At 39.3% G+C, this 18,346-nt stretch overlaps 1 protein-coding gene across 9 annotated transcripts in view; it reads left to right on the forward strand.

Annotated features, from left to right (window-relative positions):
- Window positions 1–18,346, forward strand: part of SOX6 (SRY-box 6) — a 270,848-nt gene that overhangs the window by 20,169 nt on the left and 232,333 nt on the right. For 7 of the 9 annotated variants that reach the window (XM_026076624.1, XM_026076621.1, XM_026076623.1 and 4 more), the window contains 2 exons: window positions 3,077–3,236; window positions 13,512–13,755. In XM_026076624.1, the coding sequence (XP_025932409.1) occupies window positions 3,145–3,236; window positions 13,512–13,755 (336 nt within the window). In that variant the 5' untranslated portion in view covers window positions 3,077–3,144. Of the gene's footprint in view, window positions 1–3,076; window positions 3,237–13,511; window positions 13,756–18,346 lie in introns of those variants that run through there. The other 2 variants (XM_026076626.1, XM_026076629.1) reach the window with 2 other exon arrangements.

Consider the following 18,346-nt stretch of genomic DNA (forward strand, 5'->3'; position numbering starts at 1 on the left):
TTGTAGGAATTCACTATTCAGTGTCAACAAACATTTCCCCCACCATTTACTGGCTGAGTTAAGTAAACTGTTACTTGTGACATGGTATAGTAAATTGGTAATGGCTGAGCTGTGGAAATAAATACAGCTCCACTAGGCTGTTCTGTGAACTAAATCTTTGTGAGGAAAGACTTCTTTGTTTGCTAGTGAGAAGAGACTTGTTCAGTTATGAGCAAGTTATGGACCTGTTTTTGTCATCTTTTGCTGCAGGTTATGCCTTTTATATGGCCTTTAGAGGGACTGGAGTTGAGCGGGCCGTGCTCCCGCCTGCCTTTGTTTCCTTGCGTTAGTTCAGTAAAGTCACCATGTCGCGGTTTCTTCATTTGTAAAGTGGCGGTGCTGAGAGGGTCAGCGGGGAAAGGTGAGGCTATTTGAAGGTTTCTGGAACACGGGATTTTATATTGATTGCCAAATACTAGACTGCGCTGGCACTTTCTATGCAAAAATAACCAGGATATAATCTGAAAGTCGGGGAAGCTCCTTAGGGAGATTCCTGCTGGTGGCGGGCGCTACCCTGTGCTGCAAGGCCAAGCGGGCTCGCCCCACGCTGCCTCGTCCTTTGGGAGGCCCCATGGAGGCCTGCGCCTCCCCTCAGGCTCTGGCTTCTGCCCTGGTGCCCGCACGGCTGCTTCAGGCCCCAAACCAAAATGAGGGAGAAGGATGCAGCAGAAAACCTGAGAGCGCCCTGGCTTTTTTCCTTTCTGCAAGCTCACCGGTAGGCTGACGAGCGCCTCCTCTCGTGCTGCCACCTGAGCCCCGGCTGGAGCAGCATTACTAGGCCCGGAGAGGCTCCCGGAGCATGGGTACGGTCAGGCCTGCCCCGGCCTCGTGTAAGTAGAGCAGCGTTTGCGCCTGCGCTGCGAGGGTCCTGGAGTTGGGATGAGCCCTGCCTCTGTCACGACCTTGCTCCACAGGAGCTGCTGGGCTGCACTGCTTTGCCAGGTAGTAACACGAGAATCAATCTTCCAATTAAAGCCTAAATCATTTTTGTCTTTGTAGTTTGCGTCCATTCTCCCCAGAATTGCTGTCGGATATCAGCAGCTAGAGCAGTCGGAGAAATAATTTTTGTCATTTTTGGGGAAATGTTTGTCTGCGTGAGCGAAGASCGCATGTTCCTTTCTATCAGCTGAAAAGGAATTAGCAAGTAGAGAGAGCAATTCAGTCTGCTAGTGTGCAGACTATACTTTACCGTTTTTTGTATTTATCTTTGATCAGTGGGTGGAGGCGTACCATGATGTCATATGAGCCACTGTAATAATGTAATGGCTGTCTGTTTCTCAGGGAAAACATGGAAATTTTTTTTTGCAACAGGATCCAATTTGGTTTTTTCTGTGCCAAGAAAAGTCATAAGGCTGTATCTGCAGCTGAGAAAAGAGGATTCAATTAGCTTCAGTATAGCTGCTCTGATTTACAGTGTCTGAGGATCTGGCCCATACTTGAAAGTCTGTAACAATTCTATGTCTGAGTATCATTCACAATTCCTAGATAAAAGATAGATTTCTTTTCAATTCTATTTCTAGTTGGTTTAGAACCACAGAAATTGGCCCGTCTCGCTGATGGTTCATGGTAAAGATGTCAGTGATACCAACGAAATATGCCTGTAAAGCTATATGGTCTGTATGGCAATGGCTTTGAAATGGATAACATAGCTCGCAACAAATATCCGTGAGTAAATGAAGCCATTAGATTTTGTTTTTAGTAATAATAAGCTGCACATACTGTGTACTGTTTACCTATTATAAATTATTACCAACAAACTTAGGTGGGAAACTGTTACAAAATATAGCCATGAGCAAAAATTGACACTGTTTGAGAAAACTGGAGTTCTTTACAAACACAGATCATATGTTTTATCCTTAAAATATAAGAAAAAATGTGTCAAGGAAGAAAAATGCAGTTGAGAACTGCGTATTTCAACTGTAAACATACCACATCACAAACTCTAATAGAATATTTCAGTGTCTTAGCTAAAATCACTTGTAAGGGAACTAACTGAATTAAAATGGTAATGGTAAAAGTGTTGAAAATCACTGACAATATTTTAAGTTAGTGCTTTGGACATTTGAGGTTCTTTTGCTTTCTTAAACTGTAGTTATTTGGAGACAACTTTATTTCACTGGTCTTTTGGTTTGTGTGCTGGTCTTTGGCTTTCTTTATATTCTGATAGTTGTGCTTCATGATGTTTTCTGACACACTTGAAAAATATTCTAATGGAGCTTGGGGCACTTGGAAATGTGGAGCAATTCAGAGCTTGGACATTATTCACCGTTACCCTTAGGTCTGCTTTTGCTTTGCATGTTGCCTTCTAGTTGTTATAGAACAGATGCTGTATGTCATAATCTCGCAGGAAAACAGGATAGCTGAGGGTCCTCAGTTATTGCAAAGTATTTATTGCTAACAACTGTGTGGCACTTTGCAGAACTGAAACCAAAAGGCAGGGAAATTTTGTAGCTTCCTTTGCAATTGATGCTGCCAGCAGTTTCCGTGTGCTGCGTGCAGAGGCAGCATCTGCTTCATCTCTCTAAGCTCACTGAATGCGCAAGCAGTGTAAGTTTTACCTGTGACAATTACTTTTTAATGGTCTCTGATTCTTTTCAGTGCCTAGTCAAAATATTTTAAATAATTCCTTAAAAAAATTTACAAAACTTGCATTGGGAACCTTGCTAATATTAAACTAAAATCATGTCAAACTTCATTTTGATTTTTAATTTTACTAAATAATCATGAAAATATTTGAAATTCTGAGTTAATTTATTTTGTCTTATACTAAAAATAAGACTAACTATGTCAAGTTTCTTGTTTTTAAAAAAGTTCTTTTCAGAAAGAAAAGGCAGCCAAAATTGGTGGAGATTTCACCTGTGGATCTTGTGAAAGAATAGGAGGTTCAAAGTCTCAACAAACTGAACTTTAAATTGTTTGCACTTCTTAATGGCAACTGACTGGCTTAATTAATAGAGGAGATATTATTTTGTTTTACTTTACTTGAATTTTTAGACTGTTCAAACAATTTATCTTTTGTCTTCATCTTTTCATACAGAGGTAAATTAACATTAAGAAACCAGTGTGCCCTCCAGTCCTTCTCGCTGAAAACTGCACAGCTAAGCCATGGAGGGGCTGGGGGAGAGGGAGAAGCTGCCACCTTGTTGTTCTTGGCCGCACTGTCAATCAAACGTGGATAGTTCTGAAATATTTCCTGGGTAGGTTCAGCTAGGCCGAGTGTCCTCTCTGATCTTTTTCCAAACCGTCTCACTGCTTCAGACTGCCCTGTCCTTTATCCCAGGGGTAGCTGCAGCTCCCTGGTAAAGGAGGTGGTTCCTGTTGAGGGTCCGGAAGCATCTTTTAGGGTTCCCCTTGTGCACGAAGGTAAGAAGCCGGTTGTGTAAGCCTCAGTCCAGAGCAACGAAATGCTGTGCACAATGCTGCCTTGTAAAAGCCTGCCTGTAAGGACTATAACAAAAATCAGAAGTTCTCCAAGTTGCAGCAATGAAGTGGGGCATTTTTGCTCGTTTTATCTGAACATAATGCTTGTGACTTTATAATCACTGTGGGCTTGCTGCCTGCCTTCCGACCTCCTTTCCCTTGACCCATACTCCTATCTGTGCTCCCAAATTTGCCGCATAGCCCCTTGAAAATAGCACTGCAGTTAGGGATATCAGCTAGACTGTTTGCGTGTTTGAACGCAGTGGAAGGGAAGGTGCTGCCTTGTATGATACCCCGCAGTGCTCGAGAGCAAGGATCAATGGCCAAAAACTGTGAGCAGCTTTCAGCTTGAAAGCGCAGCCTCGTGGTGCTGACAGGGCGAGAGAGACGCCACTTGAGACAAGCCGAGGAGGTGTTCCCTCTTAGCGGGGGCCTGCCCCTTCTCCCTACCCTCTTTTGCAAGGCTCACAGCAGTTTGGAGCAGTCCTCGTGCCTTCTCTGCCACCAGGGTTAGGATTGCCTCTGGCTCTGGTGCAGCCGGGCAGGGTGGAAAAAAGATGCTTCTCCCTTACTGCCATTCTTGAATATTCCTTCAGAGGAAAACTGATGTCAAAGGCAGAGTGTGAGCTTTGCATATTTTGCTTTTCTCTGTTCTTTTGTCACAACTCCAGCAGTGGTGAAACTTAAAAAAAATGAGAAAATGGGCTTACCTTACGCGTAAGTATTAGGAAATGGGCAAGAGCTCTGTGTATGCATTAGTCATGGCTGGACTATTAATACAGAAAGTCTAATCTACAGTGTCAGTCTCTAATGTCAGCTTTTCAACAAGAATTTCAAAATTTCACTGAATTTCTATGATCCAGATGAAAATATTTTTTCAAATATATACCATGTCTAGAACACTCTTGTATATTTTATAGGATGCCCAGAGCTATATATGCAGATATAAAACACAATTTCTGGTTATGAGATCTCATCATTACCAAAATGCAAATTTCACTCCTGAACATGCAGGCTACTTGCTGAATAACTGAAAGAAATATCTGGTGAAAAGGTTAGCTCTCATGTAGTCAAACTGCCCCCTTCAGAAGTTTCCCTCAGGTTTTTAATATCCTGAAAGTCACAGTTCTGAGGCAGTCTGCAGCTCAAACTTTATTTGGGGTTCTTAGAGAGAAGTCATTTAAATAAATAAATAAGACTGGCAAGTCATTCATAGCTTGTGCCAAAGTATGCCATGTGCCAGCTAGAATTAATTTTTATAAATCCTCATATATAAGAGTTTGTAATAGTTACAATGCAGATACATACTTATCCACAGAATCACTGATGACACTTGCAAAGCCTTAAATGTGCACAGGTTACATCTGGGAATGGTTCTGTCCTGTGTTTATTTTTAGCTTTTTATGAATCACCTTCTTTTGCTGTGTTTCTTTTTCACTTGATGAAAGGCCTATAAATCTTATTGCTAAATAACACTAGGATATTTGATAGTAAAAATAAAATCCCTCCTACTTTCTTTGTGAGTGGCCAGATGGATGTGTTTACCCTTTAGAGAAATTTAGATTTGATATTTTTGTTATGTTTTGTTTTCTTCCTGGTAATTATGTTGCCACTTTGCTGATCCCTACTTGTGCATTATTACAATGGAAGGTGACAATTTGATTGTCTTCAGTTGGAGAAACAAGTAATTTTATATTCACCAAGCTGTCAGGTAACACTACCTCACGGTACTAAGAGCTCCTGGCAATGTGGTTTGGCACCTATATTTAACTGCTTTGAAGCTTGCGTAACCTCTTCTGAATCAGAAATATTTTGCCTGCTAGAAATGTTTTTAGGCTTGTAGCGTAAAGTTTTTATTAAAAAGACAATGCGCAGCTGAACTGTGGAGCCATTGTTTCATGTTACTTGGAGGTACTAATTAGGTGGTTTAGGGCAACTGGCTACAGATGAGCCTGAAATCGATATTTCATTTCACTGTCTACTGAAGTGCTCTACTTGACTTAGAAATGAGTATCCAAAATATTGTGAGGAGGCAGGAGAATGAGGAAGGAGGGAAAGACTAGATAAAATGCTTAAGTTCTGTATTAAGGGTGCAGAGAAATGGCATGTTAACTTTTGCTTTTGCACCTGTAGGGCCATAAATTTACTGTATAATTCATTGCGTGGCATCTTACACACCTCCTGAAAATTGACTGTAGGAGGAAAAAATATGCGAATGTTGTGTTTTACCATTGGAGTATGTATCTCTTAGACTATTGAAAAGATTTAATGAACCTGTCAGGATCTTCTGCCTGACAGGTTTAAGTGTGGTCAGGAAGATATCTAGTTATTAGAACAAGCTCTTTACTGACTTTATTAGGGAAAAAATAAATCTATTCTTGTCTTTTATATAAACTCACAACTCAAAGTCTAAACATGCTAAAATAAATTCCTCTTAGTATTTTTAGGCATCCTTTATCAAAACCATTTATATAATTGTTCAGCTAAACAATTAAGTCATTCTGTTCCACAAAAACATGTGAATTAATGCTTATTTATAGCAGCCATTGTTTTTTAATTTTATTGTTAATGATTGCTTTTATTTATATTGTATATTCTGTTACTTGCTGCCTAAAACAACAAATCCTAATAAGTTGCTGATGGATAATTTCTTGGCATGCTTGCTCTTGTTCCCATAGTTATTGCTAAAGAGAGCTGGAAGTCAGTACTGTCTTTCTTTTTTCCTTTTCTTTTTCCAACAGTAAGAAATTGGATATCCAGAGACACATGGCATAGTCATAGGACTTTAAAGGCAGGCATCATGGAGAGGCTAATACCAGCCAATTAAACAGAGGTGGTTACGTGATGTAACATTATCAGGAGAAACAATTCATGAGTCAAAGCATTCCAAGGCATATGAGCTCCAGTCCAAAGAACAGTCTCAAGCTGTTTAAATAAAGTGACAGCAATATTGTCAGCTAAATATAAACTATAGAAAATATTAACTACAGTGACTTGAGATGAACACATCCCAGGTGCTGAATGATTATTGTTGCACTGCCCTCTACTACATTCTATACGAGTTCACTTTACACAGTTTCAGGGCAAACTATAGATACTGCATAACGAAAAGGGAACATTTAACCTAGTAGAAAGAACTCGCATTGGATTTTCACTAAAGACTCATTGGGGCTTAGAGGCTGTTTTGCTGCATGCATTTTAATGTTTTTGACAGCTAGATAGACAGACAGGAACCGTTTCTCTAAGCCTGATACTTTGTTGTGGGTGCGTGGCTGCAGTAGCTCACTTAGGGCAGGCGATAAGAGAAAGGCTTTCCAGAAGAGTTCCAAGGAACTGGTTTGTTCTCACGTTGTTTGATTATAAATGAGAAGAAATGCCATAAAAATTGTTCCAAACCCTCTGAGCTTTGAGGAGGTCTGAATCTGAAGTCAAACTTTGTGCTTTGGATTCATATCTATTAACAGAAGTGTAATTTGTCTGATTTGGAAAAACAAATGCGAGACTAGCTGAGTGTGTATATTTTGGAAGCTGAGGGTGTATTGCTTAGCTTGATGCTTATCTCAGCTAGAGTTTTGGGTGCTCAGTTAACAGTACAGCTTTCATTCCTTGAGTCTTTATTTCCTTCCGTTTTTCACCCTTTTATGCCCAAGGTGATTCCTAGAATAATGTTTCTTACAGGTACCTTAAACTTTCTAACCCTGAAACGTTCTTTACGATCTGTATGTAACTAGTCCTTGTAGTATTCCTGCAAAATAAAGCTTAGGAAAAGCTTGAGAGAGATGAGCTGATTTGCCCAAGGCCATATTGTGTCTCAGAGCCAGAACCAGGAAGAGCAACTGGGAGATTCTCTCTCTCCCATTGCTGTATTGTCAGCTGATACTGGTTTTGTGTTCAGGGATTCCCGTTAGTATGTAGGGCCCTGGGAGTATGAAGCCTTTTACTAGCTGTTCATTTGTGTTGCTAAGGTGCCTTGAAATCAGATAGGAGATTTCATAATTTTAGGAAATAACTGTTTATTCTAAAATGGCACTCAGATTACAGCATTAGCTTTACAATGCATTACGTTACCGAGTTACGTCTGCATAACACTGTTTTACAGAGGCAGAGCTGCAAAATATTTTGGCTATGGACACAGCATTTTCATTTTTCTTTAAGTCTTTTAAGTTTCTCACCTAGAAATAAGAAAGTTGCTCCAGTGACTTTTGCACAGTTATGTGAGTTTACCCCCACTGTAAATCAGGCCCGTAGTCATGTAGGTGAGCCCTCAGGGCAAAGCGGAGATTGCGTGAGGGAGGCACCTGAGGTTCAGCAGGGGCTGAGGAGCCACCGAGGACGTGCAGCCACCAAGTGAGAAGACGCCCCGTAGGTGTGGAAGGGGAGGATACTGTTGGCAGTGCAGGCAAAAAGAGGAGTATACAGTGCACTGACTTTATTAGAGATCTGAGCGCTGACTTCTAAGAGAGGCTCCTGTGAGTCAAGCTGGGTGCTCTGGGAGAAGCGTGCACATTTGTTGCTCTGTCAGAAGGAGGTGGGCAATGAGTTGTGCTGTGGCTATCTTTCACTTCTCATGAACACCAGGATAGCAGAAAGGTTTAGAAGGAAATCTTTAAAAGGTTACGAGAACTTCTAAAAATTGTTTCTCATAATTTATTTAGCTCTGGAGTCACCTAAGCACTTAGACATGTGCTTAACTTTTTGAAACTGAGTAGTTCAGTTTGAAATTAGTGGACTGCTCGCATACTTACGGTTAATCATGCACTTAAGTCTTTAATCTGGCACTTTGGGGAAAAGGAATGCAGACTGTTCATGAAAGCTCTGCAACTGAATGTGTTTAAATCTAATCTAATTCCAGTCTACTGTTGGAACTGTAGACCCAGGTTATGTCTACACGGCAGTCGCAGAAGCAGGATGCGTTAGTCCATCTGAGGACCATGCTACCGTAGTTGGAGCTCTATCAGAAACTGGATTGTTTAAAATTAGTTTGGCTATCCCAGCTGTACAAAGCAGCCACTTAGGTGGCTGCCGTGTAGACATGCCTTTAGGTTTAGGACTGCTTGGAGAGGGTGGAGCAGAGCAGAGGCTAGAGAGTCCGGCCAGCTGAGAGTCTGCTTTGTCATACGTCTCATTGTTGTTGCTTGGTTTGTACACTCTTAATAGAGTGACTGGGCTCTCCCCTGGTTGCTAGCTGTGTGTCAGTGCTTTGTGTCTTGGTTCTGAAATGTCCGGCGGCTACAACTCCAGGTCTAGCTGTAATTTCCACTGTAGCATAACTGCAAGCATTTGAGCAGTCAGCAGGGATGGAAGATTTTAGACTTTGGAAGCCTTTCATGTCAGGCACATCTTCTAATTGTTTAGAAAAAGGAGATATACAATGTCTGAAGAATCTGGGATCATAGCAAAGCCTTAGACAAAAACCATGTATAATTAGTAGTATTTTAGAACGGGATAACACACACTGTCTTTAGGAGGAAGGAAAACTGCGATGTTAGTCTTGAGAATCTGACTGGCAATCTTCATTAGAGCAGAGGCAATTTCTTCTTTGGATTAAAATTAAAAATCATGTCATATATATAAATTGAGCTATCTGGGATCATGTTTAGTTTTAGTCAGGTAAAACCCTCAGCAGTTCAGTTTTGGCTTTACTACACTGGTATTGAGGGTGACTGAAGTCAGGGTCCCAGGTCCTCAGCTTTACTGAGGTCTTGATAAATGATCCCATTCTTTTACTGCCTCAGATTCAAAATAATATAGAGTTATTCTAGTTTTGAAAAATCCAAATCAAGATTTATTTAATTCTCAAAGATAAGCAGGTGAAAGGACTTCAGATAATTAGAGTTTTTTCCAACCTTTTTTCCTATCCATTAGGTATATTTTCTACCTTTAGTGATAGCTGTGTTCAGCTAATCTGTCAGTTTAACCAAAGCAACAATTTCACAATGTAGTTTTCTTTCTGATTGTGTGCTGTGTAATCAATATACTGATATAATGTGAGTGTAATTTCCTCTCTTATTTTATCTCCACTGCACAGTATTATAAATAAACAGCTAAAAAAGAAAAAAGAAAGAAAAGCACCAAACAAATCTGTTGCATCTTCTTTTAAGATTGTACCACTGTAGACACTTGTTCCAGTAAAGTAGAATTGGACCCACTTGATTGCATTTAAATTTTTCATGCTTCAGCAGTTTGTCTGGGAGCACAGTAAAGAAAACCCCCCGAGCGAGGATAGTTTAGAATAATAGAACTTGATTTTGTGTATTATAGCGGCACCATTTGCGCTGCTGTAGTTAGGGTTGTGTCAGCACTTCCATTATAAACCCCTGTTTGCAGGGGTTATAACTAGGGAGATATTTTTTATCAGAAACTTTTTTTTAAATCGTTTGAGTGAATTTAATTGATAATGAGAGAAAAAAATAAAATAAATTATAATGGAAATTAGTAAATTTCAGCTACCTTTTACAAGCCGTATTTATTATTAATATTGAATTTTTTTCTCTCACTAGAGATTAGAGCAAATGCATTCTGAATATTTTAACTGTAAAATTATGAAGTTGTTATGGCTTAAAATTTGGCTGCTATTCATAATCGTATTTTAACATCGAAATATATTAACACAACAACCTGTTCCGTGGTTTGATGTTATAATACGTATAAAGTATCCTAATGGGCCGAATTCTTCCCCCCTTGAATTTGATGAGACCTTGCTGGAATTACTGGTTCAGTTGTGCCTTTGGGCCTGGTGGAGCTCCATGTACAGAATCCTCCTGTTTAAGTAAAAATGAGCATGTGAAGAGTAAACACCTTCACGGAGTATTGACCCTACGGCACCCAGTCACCGCATTTGTATTTGCACTGTGTAACTGATCATAAATCCAGGCATCAGCGGTGTTTGGTGCATAGCCTGGGACTGCCAGGGTACCTGCCCGCATGAGGTAGGGTGGCTTAATGATTGTTTTGGGAAAAGAAGCTGGAGGCCTTCGTCACGCAGGATCCTAGCTCTCTGCCCCTTTTACCCCAAGGGTTAAGATCCGGCAGCCAAAAACCTGAAATGTATCATTAAGTGCTGATCTCTGACCATAGTTAGTACACTAGAGCTTGCAGTTTTAACAAACGTGTGGGGGAAGAGCAGGGGGGAAACACACCTCTGCAAAGCCTGCCCGGAGCAGGGCCTGTGCCTGGAGGCCTGCGTGAGCCCATCTCTCCGGCGTGGCACCTGGAGTGCAGGCAGCTGAGCAAAACGCAGCGCAGAAGAGTGGCTACCTGCCGTGCAGCAGCGGCGAAGGGGTAGCTGGAGCTAGGAGGCATCTCAGCCCCGCTCTTGGTCCTTTCTCGGAGCTGGAGCAGGGAAAAGGGGCTGCACGCGGCTTGAGGTTACTGGCAAAAATGACTCGGTCAAGGTAATTTCTTTTCAAAGGTGACAGAGTCCCCTTTTCTATCTGTAATTAACTTAAACAATAGAATGTTAATATTGGTGTAGGTTTTTATCTGTATGTGTTTCAAGCATCACAAAGAAGAGGAAAGTTTGGTAGTATACATGGCAGAAAGAAAGGTGTTCCCGCTCTCCAGTATGACCTGTCAATAACTTTACTGAATGGTCACTTGAGGAAATACCAAAAGCCTGTTTATAAAATAGAGGTGAAGCCTTCCTAGACTAATTATATTCAGCATGTAATTTCTAAACATCAGTCTGAATTTTGATTTTCAATTAACATTCCCAATTTGAAGATAATTTTCTATTTAATGTAATTGCAGGAAATAATTTATTGGCTGATTAAGACTGAGGGCCCAGCCTTCCTTAAGAAAACAGTCCCTAACAAACCAGCCTTTAGAGCCAACTCATAGCTTTGGACAGATTCAGCCTATTTTCGCAGCTGCACAGTTGTGTTTAATTAGGATTGTGCACTATTATTCATTGGTGCAGTTTGTAGTTGAAATTATTCTTAAGAGACATTTTCATTTCTAGTTTTGTGTCATGATTAATTTATAGTGGAGAAACAGCCATAGCTATTGCTTTTCGAAGAAGCTTGTTCAGTTTGAAACAGGAATGAGGACTGTCGAGAAGGTGAAAGAAAGGAAAATCCTTCATTGTGACTTTTAGTTTTAATGCTTACTTTAAAATTGCACAGAACGTGGTATGTTTACTTATATTTTCATGCGAGTGATTATATTAACATGACTATTTTAATCAGAAAACGGAAAATAAACCTTTTATTTTATCTTGGGTCATAGTAATTATGAACCAGGACCGTTTGAACTGCATGCAGTAATGACGGTTACTGAACTTTTGGCATGTTCAGTGTGTGCCGTCACCATAAATTCTTTAGCGTAGGAAGAATGTAATACAGGGTATAAATTCCTCAGTTCTGCTTATTGGCAACTTTCATATTGGACTCCCACTTACACTTAGGTTTCCTGAAAGAAAATGCAACCCTTTTCTCCCTACCAGTATCAAGTTTAAGAGGCAGGATTCTCTATTTACAGAATAGTTATTCTAAATAGGTATCAGTGTTTTAATGTGTTTCAAAGCACTTCAAAGCTTGTAATACTTTTATATAGAACTGTACATAATTAGATTAGCTGATCCTATATTAATTTTTTTTCACTGTAGGATAATAAATCTGAGCTCCCTCGTTAATTGTGAGAAATTTAGCATTAGCTGTTAAATCCTATGTGAGACATGGGCTGCTACATAAAAACTACTGTTTAAATTGGAATTAACTTAATTATTTTTCTTTGCACTTGATATTTCCTTCACTGTAATATTCATGAAAGCATGTGACAGATTTGTAAATTTAACTGTTAGTCTCAGATTTCCAGACCCTTTAATCAGTATTTATTTGTCTGTAGAAACAGTACTAGCAAGTTAATGATTTGCTAATTTGAAAAATGCTCATGTGGTTTCCTATGTTAACTGATTTGTGCATTTTTAAAGAAATGGTATGAAATCAATTATTGTTAAAACGCAATTAAGGTGAAGATCTTATTCCTGAGTTTCTCAGCAACTTCAGTGTCAAAGATATTCTAAAGTTACTGAAAACCGGAAAAATAACTGATATATGTTAGCTGTCTTCTTTCAGGCTTATTAAGGATTGTTTTAACAGTTGCAGTTAATCTTATTAGAAATTTTAAACAAAGTGTTTTCATATTTTGAGTTGAAGTCAGTTATATTTTCATGTAAGTGCAGAAACTGTTTTGAAAGCTGTGTTTGCATACGAGATGGCAGTAAGAAGCCATTATTGGGAAGCGACATTTAACATAAATCAATGCACTTATTCATTACACTTTTAAGTCATTTAAAGTAATTTGTTGAGATATATCCTGTATTCAATGCCTAATATAAAATGAAACATAATTATTTTAGATTTTTAATTCAAACTGTAAAAATTAAGCAGATATTAACAGCCAGTCATTCAATAAACAACTCAGTTTTAGAACACTTTTCACATAAATGTCTCAGAACACTTTCCAAAAGGTAAAACTGGATAAAATTATAAACAAGTTAAGAGAAGATAAGGCTTTAAACAAACAGCAAAAGGACTTGTTTAGAATAGTTTGAAATTGATTTAACAATTCTCATCTCTGTAGAAAACAAATTCTGCTTGCAAGGAATGAGGTTGGGGAAAGCATGTGGCACCCTCTCATCCAGATATGTGCTTGTTACCTTCAGATTGCTCGTAGGAGTAGTTGTTTAAAGACTTGGGCTCTCAGGCAAAATCAACATGAAAATAACACTAAAATCACTATTTTCTCATGGCTGGAGAAAATTATATTGTTTGACGAGTCTCAGTTAAGAGGATGACGTGACATAACTAAACCCTGAACTTAGCTGGTGTCAATGAAAACTTTATCTCGATGTTGTGACCCACCCAGGGCTTTGGATCCAGATCCTCCCAAACCTTAGTTTTTAGCGTACTTTCATTGACTGTGGAAGATAAGTTGTAACCGCTGTAGGCAACTGTGTACCTGATAGCCAGTGTGTTTTGAGGTCTGTTTTGAGCTCGATCTTTTCATTTAATATTAACATCTTCTATTTGTCTACTTTTCTTGTTTTGTAGAAGAATGTCTTCCAAGCAGGCTACCTCTCCATTTGCATGTGCAGCTGATGGAGAGGAAACAATGACCCAGGACTTAGCATCACGAGACAAGGAAGAGGGCAACAGTGATCAGCATGCGACCTCTCATCTGCCTCTACATAATGTAATGCACAACAAACCTCACTCTGAGGAGCTACCAACTCTGGTCACAACCATCCAGCAAGATGCTGAATGGGATGGGGTCGTCTCAGCCCAACACAGAATGGTGAGTTTCACAGTTCTCATAGCAGCTTTCTAAATCAGTATCAGTAAAGACTGTTCACTTCCATTTTGAAAGACATGTTCAGTGCAATCCTACTTGGGTGCAAAGCTTCTTACATGGTGAGATGTCAGCATTAGCAATATATCAACATCAATATGGTGTAATTGTAAATTACAGTTGTATAATCTTGTTAAGTATACAGGTCTATATGCATGAGGTCATATGATGAGTTCACCTTCGGAAAGGAAATGCATCTATTTATCATGTTTTCATTCATACCCTGATTTATGTCATAACCTCTCTAGCTCATATATTCAAGCATTAATTTAAGACAGGAGGATGTAGCTTACAACTGTTTGTCATCTGCAAAGTGTTGGACTGAAGGAAGAAAGTTTAATACATTTTTTTAACTTGCCTCTCATAAATAGAACCCACCAAATCTAGAATATTATAGCTTCATACCACAACAAAGAAGCTGGCATTTTAGGTGCCACAAACATCCTGCTGTATTTACATGAAATTACAACTTTTTGTGAAGGGGAAAGGTTTTTATGAGTAACTATCTCATGCTCTTCTACTCTAGATTCCCAGTTTGTATATAGGTGAGGTTCACAAAGATCAGAATTATTATCTGTATTCTTTTCAGTTTGCCCAAATAAAATTATTTTACAGGTGTAATACTGTCTCTTTGCATCCCTCGATCTCTGTTATAAGTGGGCAGACTGAATGAAGACTGAATGGGCATAGCATCTTAGTCAGTTTATTTTCCTTATACGTGTTCCTGGGGAGCAGAATTGAGGCAAATGGAACAACCAGGTGCTCTGTAAATTTAGAACACCATAATTCCAGACTCTCCATAAAGTGACTTTCACAGACATTAAATTCACATAATTAGTTTAAAAAGAATACCCTACCTTTACATAAAATTTCTTTTGTGTATTTATTAGATGTCTAAGACTAGACTTTTTTTCAGGAAGTCTATATTTTTTTCAGTAGGAATTAGAACTTTTTAATAAGGTAAAAAATAACAATTGTAGAATTTTCTGACAACTCTAACAATGAATTTATTTCAGATTTGGCTAATAGTAATAATTCTGATGAGTTATTCAAGATAGAGACTGGCATTCTTCATGCATATTATGATTACTGAAGTTAGAGCACTAAATAAATACTAGCACTTGAATAATACCTATTCTGTTAAGATAGTTTTTTACAAAAATCAGATTGATTCACAAGATTAAATCAAACTAGAAAAATACTACGTAATCTGTAATGCACACTTTAACCCAGTGAAAAACTCTCTGCCAGGCCTAAAATATTCCTAAGGATTTGTGCTACCGCCACAAAGCTGGCAAAATTCTTGGTCTTATTTCAACTGTGAAAATGGCTTTAAAGAAAAATGATTGAAGACTAGTAATTTGGCAAGGTAGGTTATATTAGTCAAAGGTCACCTAAATATGTATGTTATTAGATGCATACTAATGTTGTAAGTTGTATATATAGCTTCTATGCAAAATTTCCTGATGAAACTTATTTTTGGATGGAGAGTAACCCTTTTGCCCAAGTCATGCAGTAACAAACATATCATAATAATTTTAATTTAGTTCTATGTTAGCAAGAGGGAAGGCAGAATGCAGAATAGAAAGGCTTGATCAAATCTGCTGATGAAAAAATAACTGTGAATTCCTCAGCCACTTTCCTGTTCATTCAGTGGGGCATGTGCACTCTGGGAATTTCAGTCTCAGGACAATAAACATTGATGAAATGACTCTGTGTCCCAGAGAGGAAGGGACTCGTCACGCCGGGGAATCTCCCAAAGCATATGTTTTGGATTCAGGCTGTTTCTTGGACCTGGAGTAGTACCCGAGCCCAAGTGACAGAACCTCCTGCAGTGTGATCAGTTGTGCTCGTTCGCATTGCTCTAGAATGACCTTACCCTTACAGCAAAAGAGTGCAATCTCTGTTTTCTTAATGCCATGCTACCCTGTCAATGCTTGCCGTACCTCTGGATGAGCACAAACCAGTCTCCAGCTTATCACGTTTCAGAACAGGTGCACGAACTTTGCTTGAGTGACTTAGCACTCTGTTTTTCCACCCTCCTTTTTTCAGTAAATCCTCCATCATATACCTACATGAATCTCCTGAAAATCATTAGTAGTTTCCATGACTCCCTTGGGCCAGATTTGGTGGTGTTTGCATGCCATCCTTACTTAGGTGGCATTCAGTTAAACCAGACAAATTTCTTTGCCCAGCTAAATCACAGAATCACACAGAATCACAGAATCGCTGAGGTTGGAAGGGACCTCTGGAGATCATCTAGTCCAACCCCCCTGCTCAAGCAGGGTCACCTAGAGCACATTGCACAGGATTGCATCCAGGCGKGTTTTGAATATCTCCAGAGAAGGAGACGCCACAACCTCTCTGGGCAACCTGTTCCAGTGCTCTGTCACCCTCACAGTGAAAAAGTTTTTCCTCATGTTCAGATGGAACTGTCAGCTGGGTATAGTATGGGTATAATTTACGGGTTTCAGCTGGAAGTGGAAACTGAGGTTCTGAGGCGTGCTATTCGGCCGTGCTTAAAAGAGAACTAAACCGCAAGGTTTAGCAAGGTCCCAAATAATTTAAAACTGCATGGAGCAGGGTCCCAGTTTATTTACTGTAAAAGTGGCAGTTTAGATGACTAGTTTGATCACAACAGTGAAGTGGTGAAAAAATTTTTTTCTTGAGGGACTGTCATTTAGATTGATTTTCTTATTTGTGTCCTTCATGAGAAACCCTTTAAGCTCCAATTAAGTTTCTTTGAAACACCTCAGTCTCCAAGCAGACATCGATACTGCCGGGAAAGAATTCAGAGAGGCCTGAAATCTTCCTGCTGAAGGCAATTTTTTAGTCCTTTAAGAGAGGATAGGAGTTTCATTGCAGAAAGAGGAATTCTAGGAGGAGGGTTGGGCAATTCTGGGATAGGGACTTTAGCAGTGACCACTTTTCTTCTTAATAAAACCAAACTCCCAGAAGGCAGGCGCTTTCTGACCTTTCCCAGACAGATCCTTTCAAAGCAGGTTTGAAGAAGCACCTGCTCATACCGTTTACACTGAAAATAAAGACAGTGCTGCTGCCATTAAAATGCATCAATAATGTGTGTTGTCCAGTTGTAAGATAGTAAATTCAAAGAGTTCTATGTTGACATATGGGGAGGAAAAATTTTGTGTTGACGTATGAATAGGAAAAAATTTGTTTTTTAAGTGGTACCTAATTAAGGGCACAATCCTGCATGCTTTGTGCCCTTATAACTACCGAAGAGTTCACTGGAATTTGTGAGAGCACACAGTATGCGTCGAAACAGGCTGTGAGGGCTGTATGGATCTTAGACAAAGAAAGATATTGTAGTAGGAAAATTTGACTAAAAAATTACTGAGGTTTTTCCCAACATTTATTGTATGCACCACTTTCTGTGATATAAGATACCTTTAAACTACATTGTGTATTATCATAAAAACAACATGCTGGCTAGAAATGTTTTCAAACTTTCACTCCCTTTTGATATCAGGCATTGCTTTCCACGGAGTCCTTTGTGTATTCTGAATGTCTGGAAGCCAAAATATTTTGTTTTAACTCCCACTCTATAGTATTTCCCAGCTGTGTACTTATATGGTGTAATAAAAGGATTTAACAAATGGGAAATAGCAGCTGCATTTGGAAATTCCCTTTGTGCTCCCTTTTCATTTGACAGATTCAGCAATGTGTAACAACTGTAACGTCAGACCTGTAATGACTTACACTGCAAGTATCGTATCACCAGCCAATTTGATGTTACAGTGGGGAAAAAATAAAGCAGCAGAAGGATTTGGGCCTGTAATTTCATATTGCTGAGCTGGAAAGATTATCAGTATATTTCTAGCTATAACTTAAAATAAAAATACCTGGATGCTTGGGTATTTATTGCTGCTTGTGCTTCTGCTAGAAAATAAATACTATTTTAGACCAAGGAATTAACTTTTTGCTGCAATAAACTTAGGGAAGAGGGGAAAGTGGTACTAAGATAAGAGTGAGGAAACTATCCTGCCTTCTCTCATGTACAATGATTAGCGGCAGGAAATACCACCAAATTTTATAAATTGCATCCAAAACCTGACTCTCATGGGGCATCAGACAGAGAGGGTGAGGAGGGATGAGAAAAAGCCAACAGAATTTATTTTTGCTAAATTTAAAAGCAACTAAATTTTTTATTCCAAAAATGTTTTTGCTGGTAACTCTGTAAAGTAAGGGAGACTCATGATTTGTGCTGCATTCCCTGGGGTGCCAGGAAGTGATCACCTCCTGTCCCCACCTTCATCACCAGCCCTGCACAGTTTGTGAGGCAAACTATAAAGGTTTTCTATTTTTGCTTTGGAGTGCTGGGGGAAAGCAGTGCCAAGAGCAAGCTACGAGATGAGGGGAACAAGCGGCCTGCTCTGCTTTGGTGAAGTGGCTGGCGTCTTCCCTTGGGTCTAGAGGCTAGACACGGGCCTTTGCTGGGACAATAAATTTAAGCAGCTTTAACCTAATGAAATCTGGAATCTTTTTCCACATGACAGAATTATTTCTTTTTTCTGAA

The sequence above is a fragment of the Apteryx rowi genome, unplaced genomic scaffold, assembly GCF_003343035.1.
Source record: "Apteryx rowi isolate R43461 unplaced genomic scaffold, aptRow1 scaffold_435, whole genome shotgun sequence".
In the NCBI taxonomy this organism is placed as follows: domain Eukaryota; kingdom Metazoa; phylum Chordata; class Aves; order Apterygiformes; family Apterygidae; genus Apteryx; species Apteryx rowi.